Source organism: Peromyscus eremicus, chromosome 16_21 (genome assembly GCF_949786415.1).
Source record: "Peromyscus eremicus chromosome 16_21, PerEre_H2_v1, whole genome shotgun sequence".
Lineage (NCBI taxonomy): Eukaryota > Metazoa > Chordata > Mammalia > Rodentia > Cricetidae > Peromyscus > Peromyscus eremicus.
In genome coordinates, this window is record NC_081432.1 from 63,396,012 (window position 1) to 63,418,384 (window position 22,373).

The 22,373-nt window shown below is 44.9% G+C and overlaps 1 protein-coding gene across 3 annotated transcripts in view; it reads left to right on the top strand.

Moving 5' to 3' along the window:
* Positions 1-22,373, top strand: part of Kif6 (kinesin family member 6) — a 323,846-nt gene that overhangs the window by 38,006 nt on the left and 263,467 nt on the right. For all 3 annotated transcript variants that reach the window (XM_059281632.1, XM_059281633.1, XM_059281634.1), the window contains one exon: positions 21,440-21,587. In XM_059281632.1, the coding sequence (XP_059137615.1) occupies positions 21,440-21,587 (148 nt within the window). The remainder of the gene's footprint in view (positions 1-21,439; positions 21,588-22,373) is intronic.

The following is a 22,373-nucleotide window of genomic DNA, read 5'->3' on the forward strand; positions in this document are numbered from 1 at the left end:
CTGCGCCGCACAGCTGAAGTCAACCGATGTGTTGTCTTAGGATGGCTAGATTTCCTAGGTTCAAAGCTCAGAATATCAGCACCATCGATTCCGGACTGGCTTGTGCTTCTCGGAGATGCCTTCTGGCTGCTGGGTGAAGAAAACTGAGGATGTTGGAGAATGTTGGCTGGTGTCAACGCCTTGGTTCTGTGTAACCAACCCCTCATCAGCTTCTCCTGGAGTCCTTCTCTGTAGCTCTCCCAGGTTACTCCTTATTAGCTGCAACACTTCTTTTACACCCTTCTCTCCTATTCTTTTACTATGAGCCTCTTCAATTCCTTTCCCTTCAGATCCTGGTCCTCCAAGCCGCATTTCCAAAGGTGCGTTGGACCACTCAGAGAATGACATCACACAGCCATACTTTAAGTTCTGAATAAATGATCTAATTTGATGACACTCAAGTGGATGCCAAGATGGGGTGGCTCCCATCTGTGTGTTTTGTGTCAACTTGACACAAGCTAGAGTCATCTGAGAGAAGGGAGCCTCAAATAGGAAAAGACCTGCATAAGATCAGCTACAGACAAGCCTTCTCTTAGTTAGTGATTGATGTGGGAGGGCCCAGCCCATGGTGGGTGAGGCCACCCCTGGGATCGCATTGGTCCTGGGCTCTATAAGAAAGCAGGTGGAGCTGGGCGGTGATGGCGCACGCCTTTAATCCCAGCACTCTGGAGGCAGAGCCAGGCGGATCTCTGTAAGTTCAAGGCCAGCCTGGTCTACAGAGTGAGATCCAGGATAGGCACAAAGCTACACATAGAAACCCTGTCTTGAAAAAAAAAAAAACATAAAAAAAGAAAGAAAGCAGGGGAGCCAGCCATGGGAAGCAAGCCAGTAAGCAGCCCCCCTCCATAGCCTTTGCATCAGCTCCTGCCTCCAGGATCCTTTCCTGACGTCCCTCGGTGATGGACTGTTACCTCTTTCCTCCTCAAGTTGCTTTGGTCATGGTGTTTCAGCACAGCAATAGAAACCCTAAGTAGGACACCACCCAGGTTTTAGACAAGGCTGTGCCCTGTAGAGGTGCTGACTGAGCTCTTGAGTTTTCCTGCTCTGCCTTATCCTGTACTTAGGACAGTGCTTTGGAAGGAACCCTATAAAGGTCTGTTTGAATAAATGCATGAAGCAATGGAGGAGTGAAGGAAGAAGTAGAAGGCCTTCAATACATTTTTTATTAGAGATTTTAATGAAATACTTAATATTGCATATGTGAACTTATGGAAAAATATGAGATAAGCCAGTTCAAAGCACAGTCAAAGGTCAGCCACTTATTTGAGTCAAAGTAAACTCTAGAAAACACAATTTTACCAATTCACATCATTGTGTGGCTAAGCTAATCAGCTGTGACCTGACTATCCATCGATGGTGAAAAGAGCAGTTACTTTTCTGTTGCTGCAACACAACACAATACCCGACAAGAAGCAACTTAAGAGAGGAAAGCATTGTTGGCTCACGTTCCAGAGGAGGATAGCTCTGTGGTGGTCAGGATGACTGGTGCTGGTCACATGATACCAGCTGGGCAGTCACAAAGTCAGGAGGTCACATTGTCATCCATATACAGGAAACAAAGGAGAGCAGGGAGCGGGGCTAGGCTGTGAAACCTCAAAGCCAGCCCCTTTTGACATATTTCCTTCAGCCTGCTAAAGTTCCATAACCTCCCTCAACAGCACCACCAGCTGGCGATCAAGTGTTCGGCCATATGAACCTATGGGGGGTGTTTCTCATTCAAACCCCCACAGTGACAAACAAGTTTGACTCCCCACTGACAGGTCTTTTTCTGTGGTGTACTGTAATGTTGACCTTAGCCTTGTCATGTTTAAAGAGGGAAAAGGAAGTAGATTAATGATATGATAGTCCCATATATCTATATATTATCTATAATATGTAAACCAGGACATGTATTTTCTACATGCAGCACTTTCTTGGCCCATGTACCCTAAATAACTGTTGGGAAATTCCTATAAAACACATATAGAATTGGTCTTATTGTATACGCCTTTATACAGAATATTCCCTCCTCAAGTCACATTGGGGCCCGTCTTCCGGTTTATATTTCAGCACATCGGATTTACTGGAGATATTAGGAGATTTCTTGACAGGGTTGTTTAATACTAGGAGTTATGAGGAGCAATTGTGAATTCTGTTGGCAGACTCTGAATATAGTTCAATTTCTCCTCTGTCTAGGCCAGTTTGGGTGGGCTCATCTAAAGAGCAGGCCGGTCCTCAAGACCCAGAGTTTGTGTGACTCTTAGTAACTCAGAAGAGAGCGTAGTTCTTAAGTGATGTAGCAGGGGCATGTGTGTGTGTGTGTGTGTGTGTGTGTGTGCATTTACATATGAGCCACACACAAAGTTGGACTTTTACACTCTGTCCTGGCTACCTGCCCCCTACATGAAGACCTTTATTATTGAATTTTGTTTTCATTCCCTCTGAACTTTTTCCCCTGGGTGGAAATACGTGAGCTTGGGCTCAGCTCACGGGAAAATTGTTTAATGTATAACTCCAAACTTAATATGTTCAGTTAAATAGTGCTGGAATAAAATACGCATTTTTCCATAATTTTGCAGCAAATTATGCTTTTCAAGAGAACAAGGTACTGATTTCCAGGCCAAGAGAATTTCTTCTAGAATTCATGATCAGAAGAGTTTAAGGAGAAAACACAATAGTAACTAGAATTAAAAGGTGTTGAAAATCTACTTGGTATACATTTTTTTCCTGTTATACCACAATAGAGTTTTCAAGGTGCCTACAAATAACATGCATTTTCACTTGATTTGGAAACAGGTTAATTTTTGCTTACATTTTTTTATGAACTTAAAACATCCTGTAAGTACATAGCATGGTTTGCATGGTTGTGTTTTGAATCAGGGTCCCTTGCAGCCCAGGCTGGCAGTGACACTGCAGCCCCCTGAGTGCTAAGTCTGCAAGCATGCAGCAACACACCCAGCTTGTACAGCAGCGTTGAATTCAGTGCAGAGAAGTTTTTATGCATTATGAGTATTTCACTTTAGTTATTTTTATTTTAAATTATTTGTGTGTGTGTGTGTGTGTGTGTGTGTGTGTGTGTGTGTGTGTGTATGTGTGTCCGTGCACTTGGGTGCAGTGCCTGCAGAGACTGGAAGAGAGCCTTGGATCCCCTGAAGCTGAAATCACAGGCGGTTGTGAACCATCCCGTACAGGTGCTGGGAACCAAATTCAGGTCTTCTATAAGAACAGTACACCCTCTTAACTGATGAGCCTGCTCTTCAATCCCTGAACACCTCACTGGAAACAACCTGCATATTTGAACAACATGGGCTCAATTCCACTTCCCCTTCAATATTTATTCTGTATGGGGATAACATCATAATGTTGTGTAATTCTTTTAAAATAAAAACTGACATCCTAAGGCAGGTCAGAATTTGGCCTGTTTTAAGTGCATTCTTTCTGGGTTCTAGCTCAGAACTTCCCACTTTAGTGTGTACATTGAACACACACCGTGCAGAAACTGCATTAGCTGGCGTTCTCAAGAAGGCTGACTTCTCAGTCTCCCGTGTGCTTAAACATGAAGCTCCGTGTGCTACTGACAGAGCCCCATGTTTTGTACGCATGTGAGTAATTCTGTGAGACGGATCCTAGAGTTGCCAGGATGGATCCGGTCAGAGTCTGCATTTGCTCTGTGTGTGCCTTTGGGGCAGAGGTATCTTGTTGGCGTATGCCTTTCAGATTGGGGCAAAGCTGGTATAACGGACTGGGCTTCAGTGAGTACACGTTATCTGAACTTTACCAATTGACAAGTAACTGCATGCAAAGCAAATACTTGTATAGATTATCACTTTTCCCATCAAATTCCTTTATTATTTTGGTAATGACAATGAAAAGTATATTGGCAGTGAGGCATAATAACATGTAAAATATTAACTTTGAATTTTAGAGAAAAATGTGATCTGCTTTTTATTTCATTTATTTATTTTGGCACAGGTCCTCTAGGTTTGTCAGAGAAACAATCCTATAATTGTGCTCCCACTGTTGGTTAAAATGGGGGATGAAGTTGACTGCACTCTCTTTCTGGGGTTTGGCATTTGGGTCGTGCTGACTTTGTTATTGTCTTGAGTAGAGGTTGGAGTGTTGGATGGCACTAGGCTCTCCTTTGTCCCACTCTCCATGCTTCTCTCCCTTGCCAGGGTCATGCTGAATGCCTGCTGATGTCTAGTTTCTCCCACTTAGGCTTAAGATAAAATGCATCTAAGAAAAACAGAATCCCATAGACAAAAAAAAAAAAAAAAAAAAAAAAAAGAAGTTGCCCTTTGATTTAGTGGAAAACATCATGAAAGAAAGAGAGACACTCAAAGGCCTCCAGCTCTTCTTGGCGTGGTGGAAGGTGGGGCTGGCAGGGGAGGTGTGCACAGGGAGCTTTGAAGAGCAGGCAGCAGTAGGGTTAAATCTGAGACTTGGAGATGTCATTCAGGTACATGAGTGGGAAGGGGAAGGGAAGTTAGGCCAGAGGACTGGACGGTAGGGTTTGCAGTGGAGGGCGACTTGGTCTTCCCTAGTCATGTGTGGGTGGCTATCTGGGAAACCCATTAGGGACTGCAGAAGGGCTGAGTGGCTAGAGAAAGGATAATATGAAGAAGAAGGGAGTGATGTATGAAGGAATTCTAGGTTGTGAGAGCCCTTGAACTGCCCACAAAGAAAGTTGGATATCATCCCAAAGACAAACTAAAGTCAACAAACAATTGAAACCAGAGCAGAGTATCCAGCCCTGGCTGTAGTGGAAAATCATTCTGGAGGCAGCAGAAACAGAAGGTGGGTTGGAGGTGTTCCAGGCTGTTGGGGATGGTGTTACAGTGACCAGGGTCTCCTAGACAAAAGCTGTGCAGGGTCTAAGTAGGCCACACAAATGATGGAAGGGAGCCATGTTCAGACCCAGGAGAGCAGGACAGAAGGCCAGCAGGGATACAAAGGACAGTCCCCTCTTGTCTCCAGCCACACAGGCGCACACACCCTGTTGTGCGTCCGTGCCTGGCTCTTGGCTCTCACATAGGTGTCAGATGTTTTTAAAAACATGAATAGAACAACAAGATAGCGACCAAACAAAATAAATCCTCGCGCCAATACAACCTAAGCCTGTGTATCTCTGGGGTATGTTCTTTTGAACATTAATCTGTATAAAAGGAATAGTGTTGTGGTGAGAGGCAGCTGGAACATGACAAGACTGGTTTTAAATCTCCTGGGAGGCTTGACAAGATTACACACGACAGGATGATGGCTTCCTAAAGCAAAGATGGTGGTTATTCCCATGAGACACCCAACTACAGCACAGACCAGTGATCATTAAAATGGTGTGGTATTGGCCAGGAGGCAGGATGGATAACACAGCAACCAACTGGAGCATGCGGAAATTTTGTTTGTGATCTAGGGAACAATAGACCACATAAATGGTACTGGGGAGATTATGCTCTCAGCTGAACGAAAGGAAAGTTAGATTAATACTCGTGCTGTACATTAAAATATGTTTCTGTATAATGAACGGTTGAAAAAGCAAGCAAGAGATGGACAGGGAGACAGCACACTGTGATGCTTGGGGACAGGAAAAGTACAAAAGTTAATGTTATTTAAATAAAAGTCAGGGTGGAAACAGCCAACCGAGGCAACGGTGAAAGACAAGTCATGGCCGGTGGAGTGGGTCAGTGAGCAAAGGCACTTAACATCATGCCCAGTGACCCAAGTTCAGTCCTTGCTGGCACCCACATGGTGGAAGGAGAGAACTAACTCCTGAAATTTGTCCTCTGACTCCCACATAGGCACTGAAACCTGCATACCCACACACAAAATAAATAAATGTAATAAAACTTTTAAGCCAAGGTAAGTTACTGTTTTGGAGAAAATACCAAACATTTTAGCATATACTGTAAAGATAACCTCATACTTAATATGAAAGAAAGAACCCACACTCACTCTAAAATTAGAAAAGTGTGTCTGTGTAAACATATGTGCAGAGGCCAGTAGAGAGCATTTGCTCTCCCGGAGCTGACATTGCTGGATGTGGGTGTAGGGAATTGAACTCTGGTCCTCTGGAAGAGCAGTACCTGCTTTTAACAACTGAGTCATCTCTCCAGCCTCCAGATGATTGAAATTTTAAAGTATGAGATACTACATCTCCATGTAACCAACCAAACAAGAGCTGGGTGTCATCAAGAGGAAAGGAGGGCAGAAAGAAGCCAGACTCTTTCCTCGAGCATTGGCAGAACCAGCACAGAGAACATGGGCAGGACCAGCAGAGCTAAGAGTAAAGAGGTAGCAAGGCCCATTGTTCTTGCCTGGCATGGCCGTGGTAAGATTTTTTAAAAAGATTTATCTATGTATTTTATGTACATGGGTACTTTGTCTGCATGTACATCTGCACACTAGGAGATGACATCACATAGTTGTGAGCTGCCATGTGGGTGCTGGAAATTGAACACAGGACCTTTGGAAGAGCAAGAATGCTCTTCACCACTGAGCCGTCACTCCAGCCCCTCCTGGCAAGACATTTATGCTGTGGAATACTGTACAGACTCAGAGTGTAAACGAACGATGTGTGCCTACTGCTGTGAAGAAACACTGTGGCATGAACAAAGCCAATCAGCCAACAGCACATAAAGGATGGGAGCAGTTGTCTCAAAGGGAAGGAGACAGGAAGCTATGCTATATGTAATGAATAAATAAAAACTCCTTCAAGTTACATTCCAAAGTAGTAGAGGTTTGAGGCTGTGTTTGTGGGGTGTTCGAGGGGAACTTGACTTCACATGTAACAATGTTTTTTAAACAAATATTCATGCATTTATGAATCAGTCGCTGTGATGATTAATGTTACTGTCAACAGGATCTGGACTCCATTAAGAGACTTGCCTAGTCAAGATTGTCTTATTAAGTTAGTTGACTTGGGAGGATGGAGAGACCCACCTTGAACCTGAGTTACACTATTCCTTGGGTGGGCTGAACATCAGCCTTGTCTCTTTCTGCTCTCTGACTGTACATGCAGTGTGACCAGCCACTTCCTGCCCCAGCCACCCCCCAGCCACCGTGCCCTCCCCACCATGGAGGACTGTACTCCTGAACAGTGAGCTAAATAAGCCTTCTCTGCCTTAGGTTGCTTTTGTTAAGGTGTTTGGTCACAGCAACCAGAAAAATAATTAATATAATTATATGATCAAAAATTAAGTATCTTCAATAACATAAGAAGAAACATGCTTCTTTCCTAAGGCAGCAGCAATCGATAGAAGGCGATGTATCCTTCTATTGATTAGTTAGTCGGTTGGTTAATGGAGACAAGCCCCTGGGAGGTGGTGGGGAACGATGCAGAGGTCCCTGGGGAGAGATTAACTTTGTCAATAGGGTTGATCAATGTGGCCAGAGGCAGGAGGGATAAATGAGATGAGTGGAGACTGACCTCTGTGTGAGGTGCAGACGTGGAGTAAGGGGAGCTCAGGAGTTTGCTATGGAGTTGCTTCTACTTTCCCTTTCTCTGTTTCATGTTCGTTCCCCATGACCACTGTGTCCTCCCTACTGGAGGTGTCAGTAAATTAGTCACTGGCTTCTCCAGCCATTCATCTCCAGCGCATGGCATGTGATTCCTATCTTGGGATTCAGGCCCTTCCCTTACGTTATCGTTGTTAGAGTACAGCTTCATACAGCTGGCTGTGCATATGCTTCCACGGGCTTTTCAAAGCTGCCTCCAAAACACCTTAAGTGTGAGGATGGACTGGACCACAAAGCTAATTCCTGTCGTTTCAAAGCACCAGGGAAGCAGCTCCAAATGGCCGGCGTTAGTTCTGGTATATCCCAATCTGTGCTCAAGAGCTGTTCTGTTTCCTGTGCAGTCAAAGGACCCCATTGCTGGCCTTCTGCACAGAGAAGCCTATGAAGCCACCCCCACCCCTGTGCGCCAGCATTCTGTAGAATTTCTTCTTTTGCAGCCATACAAAGCCCGCTCTTGTTCCCTTTAACAGCCAGCTAACTGTGAAGCGAGGGCAGAGTGGGATGTTAGTTCTGCCCCCCCCCCCAAGTGTACAAGCCTTCCAGCCACCGACCTTACCTTTTATGTAAATTAATTTAGCCACCTGTTGTAAGTTTCAGTTGCTTTGTGGACCTTGAATCCCAGAGAGGGAATTGGAAAGGGTTTTTAGATGTCGTGTACCAAAGGAAAATATCTGCATTCCTTCACCTTCTTCTCTAAAGCCTGTCTTTGCTAGAGGCTGTCCCCCAAGTCCCCATTTGTTAGCCTCATTCAGGGGGAAAGGCCTAGAAAGATCAGCCACCCTCGTCTGTTTCCTGTGCTGAGGAAGCATCCTTAGCGTCCGTCTGAATCTGTGATGTAGTTAGGTCATCTTCATTGTGGTTAATTTTCTCTCCTAATGTTAACTATCCAGTTAGTGGTGTTATAAAATAGTACTTGGCAGGATTTTATTGTGGAATTTATGAAAATCCAGTGCTCCAGATGGCAGAATGGCAGATCTTCAGGCTTTCCCATCTGTAAGACACGTAGGAGCCTCACCATGTATGGCGTCAGCAGCCACTGTGTGGGTCTAAGCTGAGATCCAGTGAAAAGAATGGCATGTATCACTTAACTGTGCTTAGTCTGACCTGTGATACCCACCTGCACCTACCTGTGCTAATTACCCCTCAGATCCATCCAGTGGAGCCTGTCAGCTTCATTTGCAAGGCTTTACATTGATTTGTCCTGTAAGTGTCTGGGGTGAGAGACCTTGGGATCTCTCTCTCTCTCTCTCTCTCTCTCTCTCTCTCTCTCTCTCTCTTTCTCTCTCTCTCTCTCTCTCTCTCTCTCTCTCTCTCACACACACACACACACACACACACACACACACACACACAGGAATATACATGGGCATGTATACACAAAACACACACATACAGAATTGATTGATTTAACAATATAAACAATTTAGGTGTTAGAATTTTAGAAAGATTGTTCTTCCATCCAGAAAGCTGGGAATTGGAGGTGATTAACTGCCTGGTGATCTGTGCTAGCTATCTGTTGGGTCAGGCCACATCAGGCTCCTAGAACCAGTATCAGAGGTGGCTGGCTTGTAACCTAAATGACCCTTACAGTCAGAGGCTCCCCAAGCTTCCACAACCAGAATGGAGATACCTAATAGTCTAAATGACTCTGTATAGCCAGAGGCTCCCCCAAGCTCCCACAGCCAGGACCAGAGGTAGCTAGTAGCCCAAATCATCTCTACACTATCTGTATGACCAAGACCAGGCCAGATTCTTCCCTAGGCCCTTAAGCTAACACAGGTATCCTATCTCTAGGACTCATCTTCTTGGAAGAAATGACATGTATCCTGAGTTGAGTTTCAATGTACTTAGCTTCCTTGTGCACCAGGGATTGTATTATACCAGGAAACTTCCCCCCACCACCCCACCACCACCCCACCAATTTCTACCATGTTTGATTGTGCTGGGAATAAAGTGCCCAGCATGAGACTCCCCAGGATCTTGATCCAGGTGGATGAAGTCAGTCTGAAGTGAGTTGTCATTCACCTCTTCAGGGTTTGCTTCCCTGTCTGCTATGACCCCCTGCAGGGTCCCCTTCATGACCCAAGAGCTGTGGTGCTCTCCAGCTGATCTTCTCAACCACAGCTGTGATCCCTTTATGTGGGAATTATGCTCTCTGGTTTGCCCTGGTCTTCAGGACTCCCTAGTGGCCTAAGACTCAGGTGTTTCCCAAACGTACATCATCTGCCAAGACTCGGTGGTGGGGCTGTGTCAGCACACAATGACAGAGTGCCAGTACCAGCACAGTAGGGAGGAATGCAGGGCTGTGACAGTTATTCACATAATCTACTGAGGGTCCCATAAGGCCAAGGGCTATCCTTTCTAAAAGCATGCTCTGGAGAGACCATTCTTAGTTCACCTACAGCTTCACTTCTGTGAAGTGAGTTCAAAGCTAACCTTAATTGACCTAGTTTCACCACATTTTCTACTTTTTGGAAAGGAACAGCCAAGACAAGACTATCCAGATTAGAAATAATAAATGAGGGGCTGGACGATGGCTCTGCCATTAGCAGCACTGGCGGGTCTTGAGAGGACTCTGGCTCGGTTCCCAGCACCCACACCGCAGCTCACATCTGTCTGTAGCTTCAGTCTAGGGGACCCAGTGCTCTTTTTTTGTATCTTCAGGTACTGTAATTCACATGGTACATAGATATACATGACATACGTACACTGATACAATAATAAAATACAATAATATTTTAAAAAGAAAATAATGAACATATTAAAGTATATTTTGTGAGAAATGAAAATTGTAAGTATATCTTAGGTGGTACTTTTTGCTTCTGAGATCACTACTCAAAACCTTTTATAATTTCCTGTGCACATATCGACTATTGGCCAAATACAGCCAGTAGAGCACTTTGTTTCGACCGTACTGTCCTGGTTTAACTATGTCCGAGTACTCTTAGACCACAGACCCCACTGCTGCCCCACTCTCCTCATCTGTATAATGGTAGCTGCCTGCCCCATGTCCTATGCTGAGTGTTTTAATGTCTAAATGACTTAGACAAATGCCACAAGAGTAGCACTGTTTAAAAATAGTTCAAAATAAACCAAGCTGAATCCCAGCATCTTTCAGTTTTTGAAATGTCACAAGTGACTCCCTCATCCCATCAGCTGCCCAGGAACAAGGGGAACTTTCTCGGTGTTACTCATGTTTTATAAGCCTTCAACAGACCATTAGATGTGCCCCTTCTCCTTAGCACAGACAGGACCTCCTCTCTTGGCTGTATCACAAACCTAGGATGAGCAGCTGTCTGTCTCCAAGGGTCTGTGTATCCTCTTCCTCGAATGTGGGGCCTGAGAAGGGAGCAGGGGAGAGTCTTCCCAGCTCTGGGTTCCCTGGCTTTGTTGACAATCTTGTCCCAGCTACTTCAGACTGGGCTTTGCAAGAGTCAAACATTATCACAGGACACAATCCAAACAGTCTCTCGTAAAGAACCTTCCAGAGCTTAAGCTCACCAAACAGCTTCACGGCCATAAGCTGGAGGACCAACACAGGGCAGAGTGTTCTTTCGACGTGAGCTGTTTATTTCCCTGGTTCCTGGAGAAAGTGCTTCGCTCCAGTACTAATGACAAGCATCTGAAACCTGGAAACATGAAGAAATGCACACAGCTTCAAGAGCAGGAAGCGACCCTTTCAGAACACGATCCAGTCCGAGGTCCTGCTTTGATTTGAAGGCATTATGCAAGATTGAGAAGAGGAAGGTGTATTTTTATCTTATTTATGGGATGAAAAATGCACTGACTGTACTGTTTCTGACAGTTTTTCTGTGACCCTTGGGAGTAAACACTTGGATTCATTAAGTATGTGATCGTTTTCAGATGCTCATGAAAGGAGGAGGTCAAATAAAACAACCAAGTTGTGTACAGCAATGTGGGAAGTTCTGTGTTCTGTGGAGACGTCCCTTAAACCTTCAACTGATTGCTTTGGGCTTCTTTTACAGGGACACAAACAAGAAAAAAGACACCTGAGTCTTAGGCCACTAGGGAGTCCTGAAGACCAGGGCAAACCAGAGAGCATAATTCCCACATAAAGGGATCACAGCTGTGGTTGAGAAGATCAGCTGGAGAGCACCACAGCTCTTGGGTCATGAAGGGGACCCTGCAGGGGGTCATAGCAGACAGGGAAGCAAACCCTGAAGAGGTGAATGACAACTCACTTCAGACTGACTTCATCCACCTGGATCAAGATCCTGGGGAGTCTCATGCTGGGCACTTTATTCCCAGCACAATCAAACATGGTAGAAATTGGTGGGGTGGTGGTGGGGTGGTGGGGGGAAGTTTCCTGGTATAATACAATCCCTGGTGCACAAGGAAGCTAAGTACATTGAAACTCAACTCAGGATACATGTCATTTCTTCCAAGAAGATGAGTCCTAGAGATAGGATACCTGTGTTAGCTTAAGGGCCTAGGGAAGAATCTGGCCTGGTCTTGGTCATACAGATAGTGTAGAGATGATTTGGGCTACTAGCTACCTCTGGTCCTGGCTGTGGGAGCTTGGGGGAGCCTCTGGCTATACAGAGTCATTTAGACTATTAGGTATCTCCATTCTGGTTGTGGAAGCTTGGGGAGCCCCTGACTGTAAGGGTCATTTAGGTTACAAGCCACCAGCCACCTCTGATCCTGGTTCTAGGAGCCTGATGTGGCCTGACCCAACAGATCACCAGGCAGTTAATCACCTCCAGTTCCCAGCTTTCTGGATGGAAGAACAGGTTTTAAACCTTTCCCATTGGAAAGACAATCCTGTATGCTTAACATTCTTGGTTTCTTGGGAGTTCTGTGGGCACAAAGACCTTCATGTGAAGGAGCAGTGCTGATTGTCACCCTGGGCTGCATAATAATAAATCCCAGCTCAGAAGCAGAGGATTTCTTGGCTCATATAACTGGGTTAGAGCAAACCACTGAAAAAAGCCCAGTGAACAGCAGGGACTTGGCTCCTCGAGTTGGCCCCAACATAGCTGATATTCCTTCTCTGCCCCTCTGACCTCTGCTCCCTTACGTAAAACTGCAAGGTGTATGGCATATGGCAGCTGTGACCCAGGGACTCCAATATATAAGTGTCTCTTCCTCCTCCTAATTTCTTCCTTCGTCTCATCTCCTCTTTCTGGAAATCCATGTAAGAGTGATTCTACTTTTCCTGATTTGTGTGCCCGGAGCCTCTTGGAGCAGTAACTGTTGACAGATGGTGGGTTGGGGAGGTCTGTCATGGAGTGGGGTGTATGATTGTCTGACCCCGAGTCACCTGTACCCCACACTTGGGTTTGTAAATGGGATTGGGCCCTATTAATAAGAAGAGGGAGATTCACTTCTTCATATCTCTCAGATTCCTTGAAGACTGGGGCCCCCTGCTTTGGATCCCTACTTCTCTCATCTAGACCAGGGAGTGTTCTGTAACCAAAATCCTGTTGCATGTTTTACAAGCTGCATGCTCTTTTGGCTTAATTCTTGGGGACATTAATTTTACACATGGCCAAACTGAGTTATTCTAATACCTCTTAAAAGTTTATGTTAGGCTGGGAAGATGCCCCTGCGGTTAGAGAATGTGCCACACAAGCATGAAGACCAGAGTTCAGATCCCTACAACCCACATCAAATGCCTGGTATATGCCATTCCAGCTTCAAAAGCCAGGGATGGGGTCTCCAGAGCAAAGCAGCTGGAAAGACGAGGCATCTGTGACCTCTGGGTTTGACTGAGAGACCTGCCTCAATATATAAGGTAGAGGAGTAACTGAGAATAATTCCTGACACCAGCCTTGGGTGTACACTCACACACACACACACACACACACACACACCTACCTGTGAACACACACGCACACCTGAACACACACACATACCTGTGAACACACATACATGTGAATACACACACATGAACACACACCTGTGAACACACACACACCTACACCTACCTGTGAATACACATGCGCACCTGAACACACATACATACCTGTGAACACACACACACCTACACCTACCTGTGAACACACACGCACACCTGAACACACATACATACCTGTGAACACACATACACATGAATATACACACATGAACACACACACACACACCTGTGAACACACACACACACGAGCACACACCCACCTGTGAACAAATAACAACAAAAGGAAAGATTTGTGCTGTAAATTTATGCATTCAGAGCTTCTTGGGTGCGAGCCATGGAGTCACTTAGCACATCACTGTAGAAAAGCAACAGTTCCTGCCTTGGGCTGCTTCTGAGGGACGTGGACTTTATATTAGGAAGAGGACAGAAGCCAACTGCTCTGTGAATGTCACAAGAAGCGACTTTGGGCTGCTGTAGCCTGTGATAGACAAGCCGTGCTGAGAAGGAACCAATGGTCCGGACAGAGGAATTCAAAATCCTTCAGCGCCAGGGCAGTCCTTTTGGCTAATCTGGCATAAGACAGCATAATTTCAGTTACCTTAAAAATTATGATCTCATATTAATTGGTCTATGTTTTCCAAATGACTTCATTTGTTTTATCCAAGCAGTATAAATACAAATGTAGGCTTTCCTTCATTCTTAGTTTTTCTAAGGCTAACTTGTTAGAATGTTATCAAACTAAGAAAACTTTTAAAACTGGACATAATGGGAGAAACAGGAGATCAGGAGTTCAAGGTCGACTTTGACTCTATATCAAGTTTAAGGCCAGCCTGGGCTATATGATTTATTATCCCAACAAACAACAGATGGCTAACCTTTTTAGGGTACCACTTCAGCCACCCCCACCTCAAAGAGAAAGTTAGTCCTTCCTGATTCTGTGAAGTCAGCTGATCTCAAATCTAAAAGCTCAATAAACATAGTCTGTGTATTTCTCAGAAAAACCTCAGAGGGGTTGGTTCTGTTGGCTGAAAAGTCATTAATAGGCCTCTAATGTTCTTTTTTAAATTATATATTTTATTTAAAGTGTACATGTGTATACCTGAATGTATGCATGTGCACCATGTATGTTCAGGAGCCTTGGGTGGTCAGAAGAAGCATCAGTCTCTAGAACTGGAGTTACAGGCTTGTGAGCCACCATGCAGGTGCTGGGAACTGAACCTGGGTCCTCTGCAAGAACAGCAAATGCTGTAAACCACTGAGCCATCTCTCCAACACCCTTTCCTTCCTTCCTTCCTTCCTTCCTTCTTTTCTTCCTTCCTTCCTTCCTTCCTTCCTTCCTTCCTTCCTTCCTTCCTTCCTTCCTTCCTTCCCTCCCTCCCTCCCTCCCTCCCTCTCCCCTCTCTCTCTTTCTTTCTCTCTTTGTTTTCTAACTATGCTATCTATTCAAACTTGAAAGATTAGAATTAATCTTGTTTTGTTTAGTGAATTAAATTATCTTACAATATTTTTTTAAAGACAGTTTGACTATGTAAATCAAGCTGGCCTCAAGTCTCAGAAATAAGCCTGCTTCTGCCTCCCGATGCTGGGATTAAAGGCATGCACCCCCATGTCCAGCACGATAATAATTTTTATTGGTTACTTCGATATAGTCAGAGGAAGCTAAGACTTTTTCATCATACATAAACATGAAGTTTCATTTTCTTCACACTTACATGATCTTATGTACAAGGTCTAGTTAAACTAATCAAGAATAATGCAAATGAAGAAGCTAAACAGAAAAAAAATTGTATTTTTCTAGCGTGGAAACATATTATATGTCCAATTCATACTTAAGTCTAGAATCTCCCAGATGGTGTGGGCTATAATTTGGGATATTTGTGAAAATCTTAAAAGATAAATGCTAACAAAATATCTTGTCTTTATAACTTAGACTCCTAGGGGGTGGGTGCTTTCTACAAATTCCTACAACAGACGTTTCATCTGATCACCAAATCCCACTCTAGAAAGTGTGGATTTATTTCCTGTCCCCGGCTGTGATGGGCCAACAGGAGTCTGCAGCGTTGATCCTAAGCTGTTATGAGGTAGCTCCCCCTGCAAACCTCCACCCTGCTTGGTTAGTTGCTGGAGTTTATCATTTGCCTCTGTTGTCTCTCCATGCTCCATCTAGTACAGATACTCAGGAAAGACAGACGGCAAGAGTGTCCTGTTGCTAAGACTTCCTATTGATTCTCCTTCGTCATTGTAGTCATTGTATTGGCACAGCAGCTTTTTTGTGAGAGAGAGCTCACCTGCCCAAAGGTTTATCATTTCAAGAGCATTGTTTAGGGAGCTGGTGAGATGGCTCCCTGGGGAAAGGCTCTTGCTGCTGAGCCTGTGGAGCTGAGTTTGATCCCCAGAACCCAGATGGTAGAGAGAACCCACTCTGCTAAGCTGTCCACATACCTTGACCCATGCACTCTGGTGCACACATGGACGCACAGGCACGCATGCACACACACACACACACACACACACACACACACACACACACGCACACAATAAATAAATAAATAAATAAATAAATAAATAAATAAATAAATAAATAAATAAATGTAGTAGAATTTGTTGATGAATCTAATTTAGTAGTTTTTAGCATAACCGTGTCAATGACCATCAGTTAATTTTAGGACTTTTTGTTACCCCAAAAGAATCCCTTCACTGTGTGCAACATTTGCTTCCTGTTTTCTGACTCCACTCAGCTGGCATCAGACACTAATCCACTTTCTATCCCGATGGAATTCGCTGATCTAAATATTTTGCCTAGACAAGGTCTTAACAATATATGACCTTTTGTGGCTGGCTTCTTTCATCTAACATAGGCTTTAGAGTTGAATGTATCAACAATTTATTCTTTTAAATATATGGATATATGGTATAGAGATGAAATATTTGTTTATTCTTCAGAATTAAAAATGTAAATCTATTTAAATTCATTGCATGCTTTTCTTTCTTTTTTGTGTGTGTGTGTGTTTGTATAGGTGTATGTGTATGTGTAGGGGGTTGTGGTGTGTGTGTGTATGAGTATGTATATGTGTGTTGGGGATGTATATATGTGTGGGGGGTATGTGTATATGTGTAGGATAGGTGTGGAGTGTGTCTGTGTGTGCGTGTGCGTGTGTGTGTGCGTGTGTGTATGGGTGTATATGTATGAGTATGTATGTATGTAGGGGAGAATGTATGTGTGGGAAGGGAGTATGTGTGTATGTGTGGAGAGTGTGTGTGTGTATGTATGACTATGTATGTGTGTGTGATATATGTATGTGGTGTGTGTATGTATATGTATGTGAATGTGGGTCAGAGGAATCTGTTCTGTCTACCATGTGGGTCTCAGGAATTGAACTCAGTTCCTCAGATTTGGCCGCAAGCACCTTTGCCCTCTAAGTCATCCTGTGGCCGTTTTCTACTTTCCCACTGACTGTTGATGTGCTGTGGCCTGCAGGTTTGATGTCAGTTCCCTGGCAGGATAGTTGACTTGTCAGAACAGTGGGGCTGAGCCATGGCTCAGCTGCTAGCACTATGTGCGGCTCTTGCAAAAGACCTAAGTTCAGTTCCCAGTGTCTACATCTGGCAGCCCCAGAGGCTCTGACGTCCTCTTCTAGTGCCTGTGGATAGTGGCGCTCGTGTGCACGCAGCTACATGAATATGCATGTATATAAAGTTGTATACACACAATTTTAACAGTTTTGTCCCCCTTTGTTCATTTTCTTACTTCTTCTTATCCTTTCTTCATTGAATAATCTCATCGCCACTTTGGGGAAAGAACCCGCTATATATAAATTGAGAGACAGCATTGAAGCAATGCTAGACAGCTGCATTGCATCTCAGCCTGTGTGGGTCCGATTCTGGCCTCTGCGTTCACGTCTGCTGATTCACGTCTGCTGGTTCACACAGCTCCCTGTGTCAGCGTTCACTGTCCTCTGCGTTCACGTCTGCTGATTCACACAGCTCCCTGTGTCAGTGTTCACTGTCCTCTGTGTTCACGTCTGCTGATTCACGTCTGCTGATTCATGCAGCTCCCTGTGTCAGCGTTCACTGTCCTCTGCGTTCACTGTCCTCTGCGTTCACTGTCCTCTGCATTCACTGTCCTCTGTGTTCACGTCTGCTGGTTCACGCAGCTTCCCGTGTCAGTGTTCACTGGCCTACTTACTTTAGCCTTCCCGTTAGCCCTGAGTGGAAAGTGTGGTTTCCGCCTTGGTCCGTGTTGTTGAGAGTGTTTTGTCTGTACACACCCCTGGAGCTTCCACGGAGATTTCACAAACATTATGTCCATTCTGGTGAAGGAGCAGAGGGGGCGGTGACTGATCAGATCTGCAGGAATATTTTTCCTATGTTTAGTCATGAAGCCTATGCCTGAGGAAGATGTCTGGTGGCCCACCTATCATGCTCTGCATTATTCCTCCAAGAACCTGGAGCCAGGCTGGTGGCCAGCAAGCTCCAGACACTTTCCTCCCACACTGCTGGGGTCACAGGTGTACACATGACCACACTGGCTTTTCATGTGAGTGCTGGGGATCTACAACAGAAGGCACTTTTACCCGCAGAGTGACCTCCCAAGCTCCCTCAATTGTCCTCGTCTCTGTGTGCTGCGGTGGTTTAAGTGTGGTGTGTCCCCATGGCTTGCAGTATTTGAACACTTGGTCTGCAGTTGGTGGTGCTTTGTGGGGAGGTCTGAGGAGTGGCCTTGCTGAAGTAGGTCCCTGAGGGCAGGATTTGAGTTTCAAGCCTCACTTTGCTTTCTGATTGCTCTCCGCTTCATGCCTCCAGTGAGGACGTGAGCCTCCTGCTCTGGTCACCATGTCCACTGCCGTGACCTTCTGCCATGATGGACTCTTGTCTCTCTGAGTAAACTCTTCCTTGTGTGTAGCTATCTTGGTCAGTGTTTGGTTTTTTTGCTTGTTTGTTTGTTTTGTTTTCACAGAAACAGGAAAGTAACTAATACATGCAGCCTCTGCCCAGTTATCATAGAGATCAGCTCTGTGGGTAAAGTGTGCCTTAAATGGCTTAAATATATCTTTCCTGGTTGCCACAGGGGCATTTCTGCTTATGTATAGAGACATGCCTTCAATATCTAGAACTCTGTATCTCTGTCTTTCTGCTACTCACTTCTTCTACAGAGAGACTCAGGCCAGTCAGGGGGAGATAAAAAGCCTTCCCAAGGCCTTTCTCAACATGCATATGGCCTCCCAGTGTCCCAGAAGTGTCAAGGGTCTTTCCAAAGGGCCTCGCTGTCGTTGTCAACAGACTTTGTACATTCATGCTCAGCCCACTGGTCTTACCACCTCAGGAGACTTGGATGTTAAATATTTGCCTGTAGCCAGGGCTGTTCGCAGTGAAGGCCTTAAATCAGAAGGGATGTCCTCTGATCTCTCAGCGGAGCTTTGCTGAGAGCCGAGGAAAGAGCAGCCTGGGGAGGACTGTGAGGGCTACAGATGCACACTGCTCTTCAGCAGTGGCTGAGCTGCTGGGATTTATGGTCCCAGACCTCCAGGGATATTGTTTTTAAAGGCTTCCTTGGAGCTGGGGTGAAGGGCTAGGGATTCTGATGTTGAAGCACGATGAAACTCGAGGTTTCTACTGAGGTTTTTTTGTTTTGTTTGTAAGCATTACCTGAGCTGTTGGTCATATTGAGATACTTTCCAGGGTCATACAGAAGACTTTTTGCCGTGGTGTCTTTGTTCTTGTGGATGAATGGAGCTATCTCAAAGGATGTTACATCATCACCTCTCTATCTTTATTTTAAACTTGCATTTTCTCTTAGGACAGATGAGACCAGACTGGCATGTGGAAATGCCTAGGGCACACGGAGGAGTGCGCACAAGGTTAATTTGGGATAAGGGGTTTCTAGAAAAAGGAAATGGGCAGATTTCACCGTTGTGCCTTTGTGTAAGTTTTCACGGGTGCAGTGTGATAGGCAGCCACAGGAGCTGGGGAGAGTAGGTGGGTCCTACATTCTTTGTTAAAATGCTGTGTTCTATGAAACTGATGTTTAATTTTCCATCCTGTAGCAGATAAGGAAAACACATTTTAAAGCAGATTTTGGTATAAAACAGATGGATGGTCAGTGAGGACACACAGGTCACCCCCAATCATCACTTTTCATAGGCGGTGTCTATGGCAAAATGGAAATGCTAATTTGTGCTCATATTCGTTGCTTTTTGCAACTGATAATGCCTCATGTATTTTAGGAATTCTTTCTGTCAAGAATTGGTACAATGTTTAAGGTCTGATACTTAAAATTATAGACCCCCATTTACTCAGCACATCTGTGGCAAGAAATATTCTACATACAAATGATACTCCAATGAGACACCTCTGTCTCCTTGGTGACAGATTCCATTGATGGAGAAGATTCAGTAGCACTCCAACTCCATGTATCATGGGAACCACAGCCTTACAAGCTGAGATGTCCACAGTGGACAGTTTCAATGTGAAGGCGCAGGTGGAAACATGATTCCCATCTTGGAAACAGAGAACTGGCACACAGTAGCTTTGTTTTCCCCACTCCCTGTACCAAGCCCTTCAGGTTTGTAAGCAATACTAGCGCCTCTGCACAGAGCAGAGCACACATCAGTCTGTTGCTGAACACAGCGTTTGTGAGGTTTCTAGCTGCATAAGATGCTAAGGGTTAACTGAGCTCTTCAGAACAAGGTCTGGGTAACCCCTGTGTTATCTCGGGGCACTGTGAGGACAGGTCATTCAACATGTCACTGAAGCAGAGAGAGATCTAGAATGAAATGTTGACAGAGTCTCAGTAGCCAGCGTAGAGCAGGATTCCCCATGCAAATGGTGAAAAGTGATCTCGGAGGAGCTGTCTGCTTAAAACCATGTGGAACATGAGTCCCCTTAGCTGACACCATGGTAGCTGGTTTGAGGAAAACATCTTGGGGATCAAGGAGCCACTTGTAGCAAGAAAGACAGAAAAACTGCAAGAGTTTCTTATTGCATGTGGCGTGGGTATAAGGCCCACTCTTCAAAGCCCAAATCATACAGAGCACATTGTCAAAAGCCTATGTTCGAAGGCTTCCCAAGACCAAATCAAATCATAGGATGCTTGGCTGGGCTGAATAGCACACGTGGGCCAACATCTTCCACAAATATATATATATATATATATATATATATATATATATATATATATATAACACATACATATATATATCTCATTCCGGGGGGTGGGGTCCCGAGGACTTCTGTTGGTAGTAAGTATTATATAGAGAAATACATTTCAAGAACCACAGTTGTAAAAGGGTGTACTCCGTAATGTAGGGATGGCTACTGATTTGCATATTTAACAGGGAGTTACATAGGGAGGCAGACACCTTGCCAAATCACAATGTTTCCCTGAGATGATTTTTCTCAACTCATTCTTCAAGTCTAGTACAGCAAAACCCAAAGACAGTAGAATGATGCTGGACTCCATTTGAGTGGGATGTCCTTCCCTAAAGAAAGACATTGAGATCCTAAGATTCCTGGATTAAAAACTATTCCAAGGGCCAGGGAAATGACTTAGTGGGGAAAGTGTTTGCCACCCAAACATGACGACCTGCATTTGCTCTCCATCACCCACCTAAAACAGCCTGGCAGCAGGCGCTGTAATGCAGGAGATGGGCAGGTGAAGACAGGAGGCTCCCTGGGCGTCCTGGACTCTCTGAGTTCAATGAGAGAGACTGGCTCAAAAAATATGGTGGAGAAGGATTAGGAAGATGCACAGTTTTAACCTTTGGTCTCTATATGCACTCCTACACAGGCAGCTGTAGGCATGAGCACACACACACACACACACACACACACACACACACACACACGAGCACACACACATACACACACACACACAAACAAACACAATTCTACCTGGATCGTCATATATTTTGTAAATACCTTATAAATATATTTTCAGTGCTATCCATAAGTTTGCTATTCAACCATGAGGCACCAATACCAAGGTGGGTGTCCACTTAGCTGTTAAAACTCTCTCGTTTCTTCTTGCAGTGTCCTGGCAGGTTACAATGGTACCATCTTCGCATATGGGCAGACAGGCAGTGGCAAGACGTTCACCATCACAGGTGGGGCTGAGCGCTACAGCGACAGAGGCATCATCCCAAGGACTCTGTCATATATTTTTGAGCAGTTGCAAAAGGTAAAGGAAACAAGTTCCCGTTTTCTTTGATCTATTCAGCAGAAGTACTCCATGGTGAGCAAGTGCTCAAGGCATCTGTTACACTGAGCTCACTCGGGAATGTGCTGTTGTAGAAAAGCTCTGGCCTTCGCATTTACAGAAAGGTTCAGACTTTGCTAGAGGAATGGAAATTCAGAAGGTGCTTCTCATACCGGGGCTGGGACTTCATCGAAGAAAGGCTGGGGCCCTGCTGAGATGCCTACAGGACTTAGAGAGAGAGCTTTTGTGGTGGAGTGGGAGCTGGTGTGATGGATGCTGTGTGTCTGGGTGTGTGGGTGTGCACATGTGTGGGGGTGGTACAGAAGTTGAGGTTGGAGGTCCTCTCGTGCTCTCCACTGATTTTGTTTTGTTTTTGCTTTTTGAGAGTCTCTTGTTGACCCTGGGCTCACTGATTTAACTGGCTGATCAGTGGACTCTGGGGTTGTCCTTCTCTTCCCCCAGCCCAGCAGTAGGGTTACTGCCATACCCCACCACACCCAGCTCTTCACATGGATTCTGGCATCTGAACGCAGATCTATATGCTGGCACAGCATGCTCTTTACCCACTGAGCCATCTCCCCGCTCAGATAACACCTTTGACCGACTAGTATCTTACTCTCTGCAGTTTGGAACCTTTTTACTAATACATATCTTCCTCTAGCCCCTAAATACCACATCTATCAGACGGCATGATTGCCATTTTCCCATGGTAGTAATAGAAGCTGGAAGAATTTGCCAGAATTTGCCCCACTGCAGTGAACATAGTCC